The 18,054-nt window shown below is 43.2% G+C and overlaps 1 protein-coding gene across 1 annotated transcript in view; it reads right to left on the bottom strand.

Moving 5' to 3' along the window:
- PLXND1 (plexin D1) overlaps positions 1 to 18,054 on the bottom strand; it is a 189,230-nt gene that overhangs the window by 60,147 nt on the left and 111,029 nt on the right. The window contains 5 exon segments of the mRNA XM_074283857.1: positions 1,041 to 1,140; positions 1,500 to 1,651; positions 2,135 to 2,289; positions 8,163 to 8,256; positions 10,606 to 10,695. Coding sequence (XP_074139958.1) covers positions 1,041 to 1,140; positions 1,500 to 1,651; positions 2,135 to 2,289; positions 8,163 to 8,256; positions 10,606 to 10,695 — 591 coding nt within the window.

Here is an 18,054-nt window from a genome sequence, read left to right as displayed (position 1 = left end):
CAGTACTAAGCACAGGGCTGGGCCCTGAATCCCAAGCCTGGCACTGGACTCAGGCTAAAGATTAGAAGACTGGGGCAGCTAGGTGGCGCAGTGGATAGAGCCCCAGCCCTGAAATCAGGAGGACCCGAGTTCAAATCTGGTCTCAGACACTTAACACTTCCCAGCTGTGTGACCCTGGGCAAGTCACTGAACCCCAGCCTCAGGAAAAAACGAACGGAAAGAAAGAAAGAAAGAAAGAAAGAAAGAAAGGAAGGAAGGAAGGAAGGAAGGAAGGAAGGAAGGAAGGAAGGAAGGAAGGAAGGAAGGAAGGAAGGAAGGAAGGAAGGAAGGAAGGAAGGAAGGAAGGAAGGAAGAAAGAAAGGAAGGAAGGAAGATTAAAGACTAATTCCCTGAAGGGGGAACATCGGTGTTATTCAGGAGGTGATTTTCTGAAGCCCCAATTTCTTCTGTCAAGTGTCTTGTCCAGGTCACACGGTCACACGGTGTCAGAAGCAGAACCCGAACCCAGTTCTTCCTGGCTCTAAGTCACTGTCTCTGCATCCCTCATTCCTAGCATGGCAGCGTTCACATACAGGGCTCATAGGATCATGGATCTAGCCAGAGGCTGACTAGCCCAAGCCCCTCATTTAACAGAGGAGAAACTGATATCTACCAGCCTGAGACACAGTAAGGAGACACAGGAGAAATTTGCACTCGGGACCTTTGACTTCACAATCTAGCATTCTTTTTATGATGCCATTTTGATACTGAATAAATGTTGAATCTGTTGAAATCTTGGAGCTATTGAAGTATTTTAAACTGTGGATTACGTAGTCTCCTTGGCTGATAGAGATAAATGGTTAGAAGTCATGGAGTTAAAGCCCCACCCCTACAGAAACCTGGAGCCCTTTGTCCTACCATCTCCGGCGTTCCCATTATCTAATGCGATAATATTGCCTGGCACATAATAGGTGCTTAATAAATGCTTCTTCCCTTCTCTCTTTCTTGGAAGAACTTGGTCAGAGAGAAATGGGAGCGGGAGCATCCAGGAAGAGCCTTACCACATAAGAATAGCGTTCCCTCGACTTCCCCTCCTTGCTCACGTTCACAGTTACGACATCGGAAAAGGGGCTGGGCGATGGGCCAGTCCAGCAAACGATCCTGATGAAGAGAAGAAGCTGATGAGGAGGGCAGAAAGCGGCTCCCCGGGGACCCAATCAGCCCACGGGGAGAAGATGCTGCCGAACAGTCTGCTCTCCCCGGGGGCTCCTCAGTTCTACTTGTTCCCCCTGTGGAAAGCTGAAGAGCAGAGGATGGGGGGGGCACGCTGCCCCAGCGCCGCCCAGGATTCAGGAAGCCTGGCTTCCCTGCCAACAGTTCTCTGTGTGACCCTGGAAGAGTTCTTGTTTTCTCAGCGTCCTTATCTGTGAACTGACGGGGCTGGGCTGGGGGTCCTCCAGTCCTTCCCAGTTCTAGGGTTCCCACCAGTGAGAAAGGAGCCCCAGAGCGGCCATACTCACTCCTCGGAGACGACGTATCTGCTCGGGAGGGGCTCGCAGGCCACGCCACCGATCCAGGTGCTGTGGGCCACTTCGCTGAATCTGCGGCCCAGGTTCTTCCCACGGATCGTCAGCAGGGTCCCTCCTTCCAGGGGGCCGCTTAGGGGTTCAATCTGTCACAGACATCAGGTCAAGAGGTTGGGGGGGCTTTGGGCAATTGTCAAGGTGGGGAATGGGGTGCGGGATGGGGTCAGAAGGGGCTAGGATGAGCAAGGTACCAGGGTCTTAAAATAATTAGCAAAACGCCTGTGCATCCATTCCTCTTGCAACAGTGCTGTGAAGAAGGGGGCAGTGCTCCTGTTTAACCCAGGAGGTAGCTGAGGACCAGAAAGTGCTGACCTGTCCCAGGCCAAAGAGCTAGTGAGGTTCAGAAGCAAAAGTCAGAGACAGAGACAGAGAGATGCTCAGAGTCACACACTAGTGGGTGTCTAAGGCAGAATTTGAACTAAGGCAGTCTGGGTTTCTGAGCAGGGTCCTCTGGGTTTTTCCAACATTCCAAACCATCAGGATACAAGAGGCATGAATATTGTAGTTAGAATCTGCAGGGATGCGTGTGGGGTCGGGGGGGAGCCTCTGCCCCTGAGCACATCACTTACCTTCCTGATCTCTGGGGCAGGGCAGACCGTAGTGACCGGCTGGGGCTGGTGGTTCAGTCTGCAGCCCTCGCTCCAGATGCATCGGTGGCCCAGGTCCTCCCTCCCCATGCACTGGGAACAGTCCGTGCTCCCCATGGCGCAGTTGTAGACCTCCACTGTGGCGGAGAGACCAGGGTGAGTGCACGTCCCGCAGTCTCCCACCCTGGCCTCAGCCCTCAGCCATCATTCATCTGCATGAACAACAGGCCTGCTGCACGCCGTCTGAATCACTGGGACCTTGGCTCTGGGCCTGAAGCCTTCCCAGAAGTGCTGGGCCGAAATATAATTTAGCACTTTGAGGGGGGAAAAGGAGCAATCTGGTCAATTTTTGTTGCATTTTTCAAATTCTTAGCCCCCACATGGGGCTCTCTGTGGCTCCATGTCCTGCTGGCTGCGCGACCACTCCGACGGGCTGCGTCCGAGGTTCTCTGTGGCCCCCACTGCCTCAGTTCCTCCATTTCTGCTCCTATGCCTCTCCCCAGCTTCTATAGCTAACGAGCCCATTCCCACAGCCCGAGGGTCCCGTTACTGAACAATGGGAATCTCTAGAACTTCCACGTCTTTCTCTGTGGTCCAGCTTTATTGACCAACGTGCTGTTTCTCACACATGGCACCCCCAACTCCATGCTGTCTCCCATTCCTGGAATGTTCTCCCTCCTACCTGTCCCAGCTCCCCTGGCTTCCCTCAAGATCACTCAAATCCTATTTTCTGGAGAAGGCTTTTTCCAGTCCGCCCAACCCCTATCTCCCCAACACCCACTAAATCACTAGAAAAACAGTATAAATCAAGTTGTTGACTGACTCTCATTAAGGGCCAAGTGCATAATCTGCCTTTATGGGAAAAATACTCTCCAATCTCATCTTGGTGGAGAGGGGACCCCAACCAATTGCAGCTGGGTTTCCCTTCAGCTCTCCGTTAAATAAACTTTCAGAATCCTAGATTTATACCTGGAAGGGCATCTGGAGACCATCTGGCCTAGTGTTACAGATGAGGAAACTGAGGAAACTCCCAAGGAACTTAAGGGATTATCTTGGGTCATAAAAGAATTACGGGTCAGCTGCAGACTTTTTGAACTTGGAACTTCTAACTCCAATCTGCCGGGGCTTCCTTAATTGTGCTTCCTTAATTCACTGGCATTTGGCTACCCCCAAGTCTCATTAACCAGATTATTTCCCCCACCCCTTTTAGAAGAAAGAGGAAAACAACAATAGAAGCAGGCAGATTTCCGTGACTCATTCAAAAGAACGACTTCCAGGGCATGTCTTGGATCCAACCCAACACTAAATTTCCTCTCCATCTCCCTTGCCCATCCCGGGCAGAGAGAACAGAAGACATTCATTCTGGGATCCCATCAATAAAGTTGGATGCCATCAGGGTCAGGAGACTCTGCTGACTAAGACGGGCATAGAAACTCAGGCATTTTAGAGAATCTGGCTCCTCTTCCTCCTCCCACCCCCTAACTGTTGGCATTCCCCAAAGTTCAATACTTAGCCTTCTGTTCTTTCTTGCTAAGAGATTACATTCTCCTCTCACAGTTTCAACTATCACTTCTAGATGAATGATTCCCCAGCCCAGATCTCCAGGCCCGGCCTCTCCCCCTGAGCTTCAGGCTTTTATTTCCACGGGTACTTCTGCATGTCTACTCCAACTCCACATGGCCCAAGCCAAACCCACTGAGAGGCTCTGGAGAGACGGCAGCCGTGGATGGAGCTGGACGGGGCTCCCAGCTGCCCTGAATGACCCGCCAGGCTCTAAAGGAATATAGGGACATTCTTCTGATCTAGTCACCTAAAAGCTTGAGGTACCGTAAGCAGAGTTTGTATGGGCAGAGGGAAGTTTGTGGGGAAGCAAGGACAGAAAAGTTGGTTAATTAACTCAAGTGCGTGCAAGAATCAGGACTGAGTCAGGCCCTTGGAAAAGGATGAGTCAGTGTATGCAAGTGGCGGGGAGACTTGTCTGGGGGCTGATCTTTGGGTTATTGGAAGGAAGGTTCACTGAAGGACCACAGCTCCATTCTATCTGGATCCATCCTTTTATAGACGAGGTTAAATGACTGATGGGCTTGCAGGAACATAAATGCAGGCTTGAAAGGGATCTTTATGGCCAGATTCCTCATTTTACAAATGGCACAGTAGATTGTGCATCAGCCCTGGAGTCGGGAGGACCTGAGTTCAAATACACTTAACAATTATTAGCTGTGTGACCCTGAGCATTTAAACCTCCCCCCCCAAAAGAACAAATATAATTTGATCTATTGCCTTATCCCCCAAGTTATCTTGCATATAGTAAACACTCAATAAATGAGTGGAGAATTATACAAGTATTGCATCTTGAACAAGGGAAGTAACAGTCACGTCTCCCTCATTTTTCATTTATTAAGCACCTAAGCTCCTTGAAGGTAGGGACTGTTTCACTTATGTTATTGTAACTCTAGCACAATCCCTGGCATCCTTGGTATACTTTAAACACTTAAGATTTCATTTTAGATTATTAACTAATGATTAATATTGTATTATATTAACTATTAATTAATAATATTTTATTTCTACTATTTACTATTATTAGTTGATTGATAATCCCACTGTCCTGATCAGACCCTTGGTGGAGAGGACTTTTACCATTTTTAAAAGGCACAATGATAAATTCAAGTATCTTTGGAGGACATGATCAAGGTCTGGACAACATGAGGACCCATCAAAAAACCTGGCGGAGAGAAGACTCCTGGGGGACATCCCTAGGGAACTGTCATATGGAAGAGAGAGTGGGCTCCTTGTATATGGCACCAAAAAGTAGAAACACAACCAATGATTACAGAAAAGCAGATTTCTCATTAGGGGCAGCCAGATGGTACAGTGCATAGAGCGCCAATCCAGGAGTCAGTAAGACTGAATTCAAACATGGCCTCGGATATTTCCTGGCCAAGTCATTCAACCCTGTTTGCCTCAGTTTTCTCATATGTAAGATGACTGGAGAAGGAAATGGTAAATCGCTTCTAGATCTTTGCCAAGAAACCCCCAAATGGAGTCACTAAGAGTCAGCTACAACTAATCAATGACAAGATTTCCCGTTACTGAAAGGAATCCCTATCAATCAGAGCTGTACAAAAGGAGAATGGGCTGCTGTGGTAGATTAATGATTTTCGTATTATTAGAAGTATTCAAGCAGAGGCTGGATTCTACCTGTTGGGAAGAATGTTGAGGGGCTAAGCCCCTCAGGAGGGAGAGTAAACAAGGTAATCTCTATGGTTTCTTCCAATTCTGAAATTATGAGAGAAAAAACCTTTTTAATCATGCCTCAGTTAGTCAGGAAACTCAAATAACTAGAATTTCCTTCTATCATTTTGAGCATTTGGTTTTCTGAGATCAGGTTATAATTGTTTTCAAGTTTTAACTCATCCATTAGCGTGGGAGCTCTCTCTGGGCAGGAATTCAAAGTGGACTGAGGGCTTCAAGGGAAATAGTTTCTTTAGAACTTTGGAGAACATAAGATTTCCTCCTCATTTTATCAATATATCAAATAATATGCTTTTCCCAACTCTAAATCTTAGGCAATAGATGAATAATGTTTAAGCAAGAGAAGATCAGCATAAAGATAAGTGTTGAACCTTATTCATATTATTTAGTCATCACTCAGATTAACTCCTTCCTTTTAAAGCTGAATTGATTAGTTCAGGCTTCAATACATCCTGGCTGTGTGACCTTCAGCAGATCACTTCCCTTCTCAGAACCTCAGTTTACTCATCTGTGAATTGGGAAAAGTAATACTTATTATATCAGTGGGCTGTTATGATGAAAGTAATATGTAAACATTAAATGATTATATAAATGTGAATCATTATTATTACTTTACTTTTTAGCACTTATCTAACAAGTCTTGGATATCTACATTGATGGAGAGAGAGAATGCTCACACCAGAAATTTCCTACATAGAAAAAGACAATCACAGTTTCAGGGAAGATAAATTTATGTACCGTACTATTCTGTCTTATTTAAGCTATATATTTTAAGTTTAAGAAGTTGGCAGGAAGATATCAAATTACCTCTAAACTCTTTTAACAGGATCTAATTCTTTATTTTTCAATATCTATTTTTTAAAAAAATATATTATTTAATTTTAACATTCCTTTCAAAAATTTGAGTTTCAAATTCTTTCCTTTCCTTTCTCCCCTCTTCCACACCACTGAGAAGGCAAGCAATATGATAACAATTATATCTGTGAAATTATGTAAAACATTTTCACATTATTCAAATTTTTTGAAGGCAAGAAAAATAAAGTGAGAAAACTATCCTTCAATTTACACTCAGAGTTCTTTAGTTCTCTTTCTGGAGGTGGATAGCATTTTTCACCATAAGTCCTTTGAAATCATCTTGGATCACAGTATTGATTGGAGTAGCTAAGTCTTTCACAGTTGATCATCATTACAATATTGCTGCTACTTTGTACAGTCACTCCTGGTTCTGCTCACTTCATTTTGCATCAGTTCATACAGGTCTTTTTATGTTTTTTTCTGATACCATCTCCTTTGTCATTCATTATAGAAGAATAATAATCCATCACGAGCACATATGGCAGTTTGTTTAGATGTTCCTCCATTGATGGGGATGCCCTCAATTTCTATTTCTTTCATAAGTTTGCCCCTTGTCAAAGCAAAACAATTCCCAACTATTGGGCAAAGAAACTCCATATTCTCACTCCTTGATGGTTATTTCCCTCCCTTTATCTGAAATCCCGATGAGGCTCAGGATGGGGGTCCAGGGCACAGGAGGAGGTTCAGTGTCAGCTGCCATTTGCCTGTGGGACTGACAAACTCTCCTGTTCTCCCACTATCACAGACGGCCATGGCTGGCAAGGACTGACTCTTTGGTTGGATTCTTCAAAACATGCCCAGAAGTGAATAAGTGTGGGGGGCATCCAATACGATGCCTGTGATTAATTAACATCTGCTGAGTGGCAACAGTATTCAGGGCACTGTTATTTATAACGAATTAGTTTTGCTGAACAGAATAAATAAGTAACAATATTTTGCATTTCAACAGTAACTTCAATCTGACAACTTTAATTCCCCAACAAATATTCCCAAGGAAGCCTCTCTATTCACTAGATTGCTAGTCATTGCGAGCCAGGTTTTGTCCTGTATCTGGGCCCCATCAGATCATATATAATCAGCAGACATGTTGGATTCTGTGGGAATTGCTGTACTTCCTGGTCTTTTGCCCCATTGAGTACTTGAACAGCAGTGGATACCTTGAGTTTTCGATCCTACTTTTCCTGGTACAGTGGGACAAGCACAGGCTTTAGTGACAAAGGACTTGGATTAAAATCCTATTTCTGATACTATGTTGTTATTCCATCATTTCAGTTGTATCCAGCTCTTCATGACCCATTTGGAGTTTTCCTGGCAAAGATACTAGAGTGGTTTACCATTCCCCCTCCAATTTATTTTACAGATGAGGAATTTGAGGTAAAAAAGAGTGAAATGACTTGTCCAGAGTCACACAGCTACTGACAGATTTTCAGTTTCCTGCTTCCAGACTTGGTGCTCTCTCCACTGAGCCATTTACTACATAATTTTGGGTGGTGGGAAGAATGTATGTGTTTTTGAAATGGCACCGACTACAAATTCCAACAGATATTATTTCATTGCCTTCCTCTGAAGGGCTCATAACTTGACTGTGGTCTTTACTCTCTGGGGAAGAATTTCATATTTCTACTCAGAATCCTTTTTATTAGATATTTTTTAAAAAGTCCTCTGACTTCAGACAAGTCAACAGGATTATGGGCAATGTGTGAGTATATGGATGGATGGGGGTGAGATGGTTTGATGGAGCAATACCTGGGTCCCTGCCTCTGTGTGTGTGTGTGTGTGTGTGTGTGTGTGTGTGTGTACAAAATTCCTCATTCTCCCCTTGACAGCATCACACTTTTCCAGGAGCTGTTACCCTGAGCAAAGGAAGAAGGAATTAAAAAAAGAAATCATCAACTCATACCTGTCATCTTCTCGGGGCTGTCAATAAATCGGTCTGGCTTGCCCTTTAGCTGAAGGTTTACTGGGAAAATCTGGCTCCTTTGAGGGGTGTGGAGCTGGAGAGGGAAACACAAAGTGAAGACATCACACCGGGAAAGAGGGCACTTGGGTGACTGAGACACGAATGTGCGCATCCACGCATGGAGAGGTGTATGGACCCACAGTGGGGGTACACACGTCCTCCTGGTCACAACGATGTACACATGAGCTCCCACACAGACACCCAAGGAAATGCTCACAGATAGACACAGCCATGGGTCTGAACCCAGGAACACACATATGCACACGAGACCCATTTACACAACACAGGAACATATGTGCCCATGACTCACATGTGACACAGCCACATAAAGCCTGAAATCCACAGAGCTCAGCCCTGGCCCTCCCAGGAAAGCTGCCCCTCTGCTACCCAAGGCGAATGCCAGGGCATTGGAGGCGGGACCTCCCTACTGACTTTTGCTGAGGAACATCAGACTACAAGAGAGCAGCCAGCAGATGATTCTGCATACGCTGGACTTTGGTGGGAAGAGAAGCCCAAGAAATGGAGGCAAAGTTTGGAAATCTGTTTTCCCTAAAAATCTTCTGGGGAGGTTGTCTTTCCACTTCCTAGTACAATTTCTCTCCGTCTGTCTGTCTCTCTGTTTCTGTCTCTGTCTCTCTTTATCTCTCTCTCCCTTTGTGTGTATGTGTGTGTCCTAATCTGTAGTGTACTATTTTTTTTAAAACAAAAATGATTCCAGTCTCTTGAATAAAGCTTCAAAAAATAAAAATTCAGGGAATAGCGCCCAGCAAGAGGCTGAAAGCCCTCCTTGCCATCTCCCTGCCAAGTTTTACTTGGGTTCATGGGGTTGTCCAAAAAGTTAAAGGACAAGGACTGGGAAGCGGAGGGCAAAGATGGAGAGACTGAGGCATGAACTTGGAACTTGGAAAATGACCGAATTTGCTCTTTAAGAGTATTTCCAGGAAGAATAAAAACCACACATTTTCCTTTGTTTTGATTTAACCAGGGGCTCTTTCTGTTTTGGCTGAGCCATCTGGGTGTAGGCCCAGCCCTCTAACCCCCAATCCCATCCACCCACTCAGAACCTTCCCCCCAAACAACTCCCCAAGTCTTCCCAGCTTGGGAACTCTGGTCTGGGTTGGGCTGCACAGATGTTCCAGCCCAAGGCTGGCTCAGGCTCTCTTGCTATAAGTCTCTGAAAGGAAGGCTCCTGTGGGCATATTTGGGAGGGGAGAAAAAAGAGGGAGCTAGGAAATAAAAAGGGTAAAAAAAAAAAAGGAAGGGAGAGGGAAGAGGAAGAAAAGGAGGGAGAGAAGGAAGGCGGGCAAAGAAGGTAGGGAGAGATTGATGACATAGAGAAAAATCTGAGGGAGGAAGAAGAGAGGAAAGAATGAAGAAAGAGAGGAGGGAAAGAGCAGGGGAAGAAGGAAAAAAGCAAAAAGAGATAGGGAGACAAAAAGACAAAAGGACAAGAGAAGGAGGATGTTGGGGGGTGGGGGCACTCCTGTGCTTCCATGTTACTTGAAACAGGATTCCAACCTCCTTGCTGCGGGGGAGGGAAGTGGCCCTCTGGGAGCTGAGCTCCCAGCCCCATCTGCTGAAGGTGGAGGGTGGGTGTGAAGTCCTGCTGGAGCCTCCACAATTGCAAACACAGATGGTCACCTTTCCTTGTCCAGGACCTTTGTGAGCTGAGACGCTGAATTGGATATACTTACCATATTATTAACTTCATTCCTCTGGAGTAAGGCAGAGTTCATCCACAATTAAGAACAACCTAGTCCTCACTACTCAGTGCATGAAGCATGATGAGGACAGGGCTGCTGGGGTCACCCAGTGCATTCCCCTGCCTCGGACCCAGCTGTTCTAAAAAACTGTCCTGGGCACAGTAACATGAGCTAAAACTCTGCATCTGGGTCTTCTAGATTTCGCTATCTCCGCTCCTTTTTCCCAGAGTCTCAGGAGTTTTCCGGTGGAGGCCAGTGTCTTGTGACTTTGTAATTTCCTTCCCCACCAGGATTAAGATCATAGGACCAAGAACTCAAAGTCACTTTGGAGAACATTTAGTCCAAGGCCCTTATGTTATAAACAAGGAAACCAAGGGGCAAAGGGGGTGAGGATGGTTTGTAGGGCTATAGTTTGGGCCCCTGCCTTTGTGCCAAAGTTGGGGGTAGGGGAGGAGAAGTGAGGGAGATGAGAGATTAGAGAAAGGAGAAGGGAGAGTATGGGGAGGGGGAAGGGGAAAGAGCCACCGTTCTCATGGTCCTAGTGGTCCCCGACGGAGAAAGGCCAGTGATGGGAGACAAGATGTGAGAGGTGGAATCTCCACTCTGTGGCAGCTTCCCCATCTGTGTTCATGAGGACCAATCTCAGCAGCTTTAGGGGAGAGCCCTCTCCTCCAACTCACCAGGACATTGCTGCACTGGATTTCTGAAGCATTGATCCACGTTGCCTCAAAGGTCTCGTCACTTCCAAAGTTGCAGGCCAGCGACACACCCTGGAGAGACACAGTTAAGGAGTGAGGGCCATCTAGAGCATGATCAAGTGTATTATTAGTCCCTCAGTTTGGATAGATAACAGTTCTAGCTTTGAGCTCAGAAAGATCTGAGTTCAAATCCATTCTCAGATAATTATTAGCAAGTCACTTCGCCTCTGCCTTAGTATCCTCACCTGTAAAATAGGGATAACAACAGCACCTCCATCCCAGGGGTCATTGTGAGGATTAAATGAGACTGTAGCTATAAAGCACTCAGTACAGTGGCTGGTACATAGCTGGTGCTTAATAAATGTTTACTCTCCCCCTCCCCCAATAAACTTCAGTGGCTTCCTATCTTTTCCACATATCTTCTTAAAATAGAAACAATTGTTCTTTGCTCCCTCACTTCTCTAATTCTTCCTCACCCTTCCCGGCTCAGCTCAGCTCAGCTCAGTCCACATCGATCCGTCCCCCTTTTTTTGAACAACTACAGTATTCTGATGCAGAAGGGAGGCAATGCTAGCTCTTCGCCTGCCTCGTGGACTTCCATCCATCTCCGCTTGCCCACCCCAGCATTTATTGACAGTTTGAAGATGAGTCACTTAGTAAATATCGATTGATTGGGTTAATTTAGAAAATAGAGGCTGAGGTCATCTAATGACTAGTCTCAAATTTGGGGCTCTCTGGTGTGGATCCTCTTTTAAAATCTTTTCCATTTCTATAAGGGGACAGAGTGGAGAAACTGGCTTTTAAGCTGGAGAGATTGTAAAGACATTTCTGGGTAAAAACACTGGCCGAGGCTGCAGACAAACCGAGGAGCCCAGTCTTCAAGAAGGGAAAGTCCATGAATCTGACAATTTCTTTCTCCACCTTCTGTGGAATAGATTCCCTTTCCTTACACATTGATATCTGCTCAACTCCTTCCCTTCCTTAAGGTTTGACTCAGGCACCCTTGCCTCCCCCTCACAAATGCTGGCAAAAGTCACTCTTCCACCTCAGATTTCTCATCTCAGCTGGCTTGGCTCTCCTTCAGGGCCCTCATTTTCTACCCTGTATCATATTAATCTGCCCACACGTTGTATTTCATCCCCTCTCTTATTTGGTACTTTTTGCCTGGAGTACCCAGAGTCTCAGGGATGCCCCCAGAGTGGGCAGGATAGTTTCATATTATCTATCCATCTTAGGCTCTAACCTGGGCCTAAGACTTTTCCATATAGTAGGTGTTTAATAAATGTTTATTGGATTTATTGTCCCTGCAGGTTTGGATACTCATCTAAAGGCAAGGATTTTAGGGCTCTGAAAGCCAAATCAATCCAAGAATTGGATATTAGATAAAAAATGGGGGAGGGATGTGGAGGTACAAAGATGGTCTCAATAATACTGGAAAAATTTGGTCTGTTTCCTCCATCCTTTGACTGTCATCTTCTCAGATTTTCTCCCTTATTGGGCCAAACCTTAGCCTTACTTAGCTCCAAATGGGGATTGCTGGGAGTTTTGAATTAGAAGGGAAAAGGTAGCATGTTACAGTGGAAAGAATATGGCCTTGGAATTGGGGAAACTCAAGTTCACTTCTGATTTCTGGCGTTGAGGGCCTTTGTGAGCTTGGGCCATCCCTTAATGTCTTAGTGCCCCAGGCAACTCTGTAGAGCTACAGTGGGAGTATTTATTGGCAGAGGCTTATCTACATTGATAGAGGGCGGTCCCAGAAAGGCAATTTTCCTATGCCAATGGAATTATACATCTGGCTCATCTCCCCAAAGAAAAATTAAGCAAAAAAAGGAAAAATGGAAGAATGTGATCTGGAAATAATTGAAGGGAACTAATACACATGAATAGATTGATAGATGTGTGTATGTATATATATATATTATACATTTAATATATTATATATAAACATATATTACAATAATACTTGCATACATAACATACATATAGGCGCAGATGTAGAAATTATAATATATTATACACATATTGTTGTTGTTTAATTATTTTTGTAGTTTATGACTCTTCATCACCCCATTTGGGGTTTTCTTGGCAAAGATACTAGAGTAGTTTGCCACTTCCTTCTCCAGCTCATTATACAGATGAAGAAACTGAGGCAAACAGTGTTAAGTGACTTGCCCGGGGTCACATAGCTAGGAAGTGTCGGAGACTGGATAGGAACTCAGAAAGATGAGCCTTTCTGATTCCAGGCCTGGCACTCTATCCACTATGGTGCCACCTGACTGCCCTATGTGTATATACATATATACTTAAAATATGTATAATAAGGGACAAATGGTGGTGCAGTGGGTAGAACACCAGCCCTGAAGTCAGGAGGATCTGAGTTCAAATCTGCCCTCAGACGCTTAATATTTCCTAGCTGTGTCACTCTGGGCAAGTCACTTAACCCCAATTGCCTCATGAAAAAAGTATAATATGTATTATATGGCTGCTTTTATATATATATGTTTATATTATATATATGTAAGATTTCTTTTATGTGTATACAAATAGTTACAATATACATATAAGTATATAAGTTTAAATATAATACATATTGCCTGTCTGTAATAGGAATTAAATGCATGCACATTAAAATATAATGTACATTATATCTATTATACTTATATGCATACAGACTGACATGATAATATGTATATGAATAAGTTATCATGTACACCCACACCCTTCAATCTCTCCATTGTCTATCCACCTTTCCACAGTCTAGTCTTCATTTCCCCACTTTGGCCATATGTATGTATCTGTGAACATGCATTTAGGTATACAGACCCACATGTGGACATGTACATAAACATGTGCACACAGAGAGACATGTTTTCTTAGCTCTGCCGGCCTAAATCTTCTCCACCTTTAAAGAGAAGCTCAAACCCCCACTTCCTTCAGAAAGCTCTCCCCCAACTTCAAGAAGTACTCTCCCTTTTCCGTACTCCCAAGGACTTAGTGGCCCAACCCTGGCTCCAATTTGTTTCTCTATCTTAGTTTTCTTTCCCTTAGGACCTCAGGATGGCAGAACATGAGCACTGGAAAGGAACTGCAAAGACCACCTCATTATACTCCTTCCCTTTACAGAAGAGGAAAAATAGTCCCAACTAAGGGAAGTGCTTTGCCCAAGATCCCATTGCCAGTTAGCGGGAGTCAGGATTAGAACTTAGGGCTCATTTCCCCTTCCCTTGTCATGACTTTATGTACATGTTTGTATTTACTTATATGTGTATATCTGCTTTCCCCCATAGAATGGAAGCTTGTTGAGGGCAGGGGGGTTTGAATCTCTCTTGTCTCTTAGCAATGCAGTAAGTATCAAATAAATGCTTATTAATTCACTGATTAATACCTACAAGATCTCAGGCAAGTTACTTGATTCCTCATCTATAAAATAAATATATTTTTACACTTCATAGAGACGTGTGGAGAGAGTACTTTGTAATCTGCTGGTGCCCTCCTTCCCATGATAACTTGTATTTAGTTACTCTCTGTGTGTAGGTGCATTTTCTCTTTTTACCTTTGATACTTTTATGTGTACTTCTTGCTCCCACATTAGAATATAAATTCACTAAAAACAGAGATTATTTTCTTCTTGGTCCTTGTGTCCCTATGATATCTTAGTGCAGTGGTTGGCTCATAACAGGTACTCAATAAATATTGATGGATTGATTAATCTATACAGTATTGGATAAATGTGAGCTCTTGATACTACTGTAGTCAAAGCCAATGAATGAAATCCGAGTGTCAATCTGAGCTTGAGCCCACTGGTTAAGCCTTTGAAGCATTTTTAAAGACAGATAGGGGCGTCCTTGCAGAACTGTGCCCCTTAGGGCTTCCTGTTTACTCCCCACTCCCATCCATTTTCCTTCCCCTCAGGTCTGGGCCCCTACAGAGGAAGCCTGGGAAGTTCTTTCCTCTCCTAGCTGCTGCTGATAAGCCAGGGCTTGGGGTGGGAGGAACTGACATCTCGGAAAACCGGGAGTGCCCTGCAATCTGATAGTTGCTGACACACTGAGATCATGGGCTTGGACTCTGGAGATAGGGACTGACATCAACTGCCACTGGCCGGGTCCTCCCTGGCTGTTGACCAGGTGGCCTAGAGTGGCAGGCACATAGTAAATGCCTATTGATTAACTGATTAATATCTATATGACCTCAGGCGAGGTACTAGATTCTCTCCATCTTTGTTTACTCGTCTGTAAAATTAGGATAACAACACTTGCTTTTACAGCCTCATCTTTCCTTCTCAGTCTCAATGGGAGCTGTAAAGTTAAAACTGCTTTCTCCCCCCCAAAAAATCAAAGATCAAGAAGTTAAGAGTGAAAAGAAACCTCGAAGGCCATCTAGTTCAACTCCTTTATTTTAAGATGAGGAAACTGAGGCCCAAGGTGACATAAATAGCAATTAGGAGCATTTGAAGCAAGATATTCTGATTATCTGTAATATTTTTCCTTCTTTTGTCCTTTTATCCTTAAGGACTCAGCTCTGGTAAAAAACAAATCACAGATCTATTGAAAAATCTATGGAATCAGAAAAAAGGAAAGAATCATCCACCTTAGAAATGGGTGAATTAGGCAGCTCTTTACATCATCTAGGATGAGAAATGTTGGGCTCTGTCCAGTGGTACAGAGCCTCGATTTAGAATCTGAAAACTTAATTAAAATTATAACTTGCTATTAACTACCCCGGTGTGGAAAAAAAAAAAAAAAGGTATGGGTCTGTACGAAAAAGATTGGGGAGGGAGAATGGGAACTGCGAGCTCAAAATGAGTTAAAAGAGAGATGTGATGGCTGAAAAGTTTAATTCTATACAACAGCAAGAGGCACAGTAGTCAGAATGAGGAAAGTAAATTCGTGCCCTGCTCTGTTCTCATAAGACCACATCTGGAATCCTCTACAGAGCTCCAGGCAACCAAAACATTTCAGGAAAGGTACTGACAAGTTGGAATGAATCCAAGGTACTAAGAAGACTAGAAATGATGCCATCTACATAAGAGCACATGTGTAATGTGGATTTAAGTCCAACCACGGCCTCGTGTAACAAAGGTGGAATAATCACCCTGCTTTCTCTCTCTCTCCCTCCCTCCCTCCCTCCTTCTCTCTCTCTCTCTTTCTTTTTCTCTCTCTTTCTTCCTTTCTTTCTCTCTTTTTCTTTCTTTCTCTCTCTTTTTCTTTCTTTCTTTCTTTCTTTTTTTCTTTCTTTCTTTCTTTCTTTCTTTCTTTCTTTCTTTCTTTCTTTCTTTCTTTCTTTCTTTCTTTCTTTCTTTCTTTCTTTCTTTCTTTCTTTCTTTCTTTCTTTCTTTCTTTCTTTCTTTCTTTCTTTCTTTCTTTCTTTCTTTCTTTTTTCTTTCCTCATGTAACAAAAGTGGAATAATCACCCTGCTCTCTTGTATTCTCTCTCTTTCTTCCTTTCTTTTTTTCTTTCTCTTTCTCTCTCTTTCTTTCTCTTTTTTTCTCTCTCTCTTTCTTTCTTTTCTCATGTAACAAAGGTAGAATAATCACCCTGCGCTTGCTCTCTCTCTCTCTCTCTCCCTCTCTCTCTCTCTCTCCTTCTCTCCTTTTCCCCATGCTCCTTTCACACCAAGGTATGAAACAATCAAGAAGGATGTTTTGCTTTTTGTCGTTGTTTAGTTATATCTGAATTATCCTGAACTTTTGGGATATTTTCTTGGCAAAGTTACTGAGTGGTTTGCCATTTCATTCTTCAGCATAAAAATGCTGCTTCCTTATTAAATTAATTAATAAAACTGCAACATCTCTATCATTAACTAGCTCTTAGACCCACCTCAGTTTTTTAAATATTTATTTTACAAATTGGAGAAAATTTTTCCCATAAATTTTTGATTCTTTCCTCCCCATCTTCTCAAACTCCCTAATTTTATCTTGGTTTAAATAAATATCAGGGTTACTTGTCTATACTATTTATTAGTGGTAAGACCAAAAAAACTAATGGTTTAACCAATTATGAAGATATAATTATTTATACTATTTCAGCTATGAGAAAATTACAACCAAAGACAACTTTAACTTTTACTACAATGGCTCACTCCTCAATTCTGGAAACATTCCCATCATTCATTTTTTTCAGAATACCAATTCAAGCTTTTTCCAAGAATCTTCAAAATATATTTTTTTAGTGATAAACTGTTTTTATTTAAGGCAATATATTAGCACTTATTATAATAATTTCATTTGTGTATGCATAACTCTTGCAAATATTTACCTGACATATAAAAAGGAAATTTATTATACATATAAAATTTATGTAGATGATCATTACAATGCAAACATGGTAGGAATCAAGAAACTTTCACTGCTCCCTATGGGAGGGTACTCAATCACTTACTGCATGGCAGTTCCAGGAGAACAGTGGAAGCAGATGTGTAATTCCTCTAAGTATTTCCCAGCAAGTTAAGAGTTAAATTTAGTTTTCCTAAGGAAACATTCTCTCAACTCTTTTCCTTTGTTCTCTTTGGAACCATCATAGTTAACAGTCTCCCCAGAATAACTGTTAAGATTCTCAGTCCCCTCAGACTCTATAGAATCACAGTTAAAATGTAACTCCAAGATTTAATCCTAAGAAATGCTAACAGTATCCATCTTCTCTTTGGGTGAGGATATTGAATCTCCTCTTACATATTAAAGGAGCTGAAGATATCTGACTATAGTTTCAAAGCATACATTACATACAAGGCCATCTCCAGTCGTCCTGATCTGTAAATTGCCACTGGACCCAGATGGCTTTAGAGGGGAAAGTGAGGCTGGTGACCTTGCACAATCCTCCCTCACCTCAATCTAATTCACTTGCATGCCATAGCATCACCTCCCTGATGTCATGATCCTTTCTGAGAATGAAGGACAAACAATAACATGTTAAAGGACTTAGGGATGTTTGAATGAAGGAAGAGACGGGATTTGACAGTCTTCAAGGATCTAAAGGAATATCATGTAGAGAAGAGATTAGGTTTGCTCTGCTTGGTCCCAGAGAGAAGAAGGCACAGTGGTGCAAGTTTTAAAGATGTAGTGTATGAGACATAAAGAAAAGCTTCCTAAAAATTAGAGTGATCTCAAGATGCGGTGGGTTGCCTTGGATGCTGGTGAATTTCCCCTCACTAGAAGTTTTCTGGCAAAGGTCACTCATCAGGGATTTCCTTGTTGAAGGGACTTTTGTTTACTTCCAGATAGGGTTAGATGCCCGATAAATGCCTCACAAATTCTTAGGGTCTTTGATTCTGTGATATGGGTTCAAATTTTGGGGTTAAGGGTCAGCCTGAAGCCATGATCAAGGTCGAGTCTGGGTCTAGAACAGTTAGGCATCTTGTGGAGCTTGGGTTGATGTGAATCGTTGGCTAAGGTTGGAGCAGAGAATCATTGAGATCTCTGGATCACAGAGTTA

The sequence above is a fragment of the Sminthopsis crassicaudata genome, chromosome 1 (genome assembly GCF_048593235.1).
Source record: "Sminthopsis crassicaudata isolate SCR6 chromosome 1, ASM4859323v1, whole genome shotgun sequence".
Taxonomy (NCBI): domain Eukaryota; kingdom Metazoa; phylum Chordata; class Mammalia; order Dasyuromorphia; family Dasyuridae; genus Sminthopsis; species Sminthopsis crassicaudata.
The sequence above is the reverse complement of the archived record's forward strand: the minus strand, read 5'-3'. Positions and strand labels throughout refer to the sequence as shown.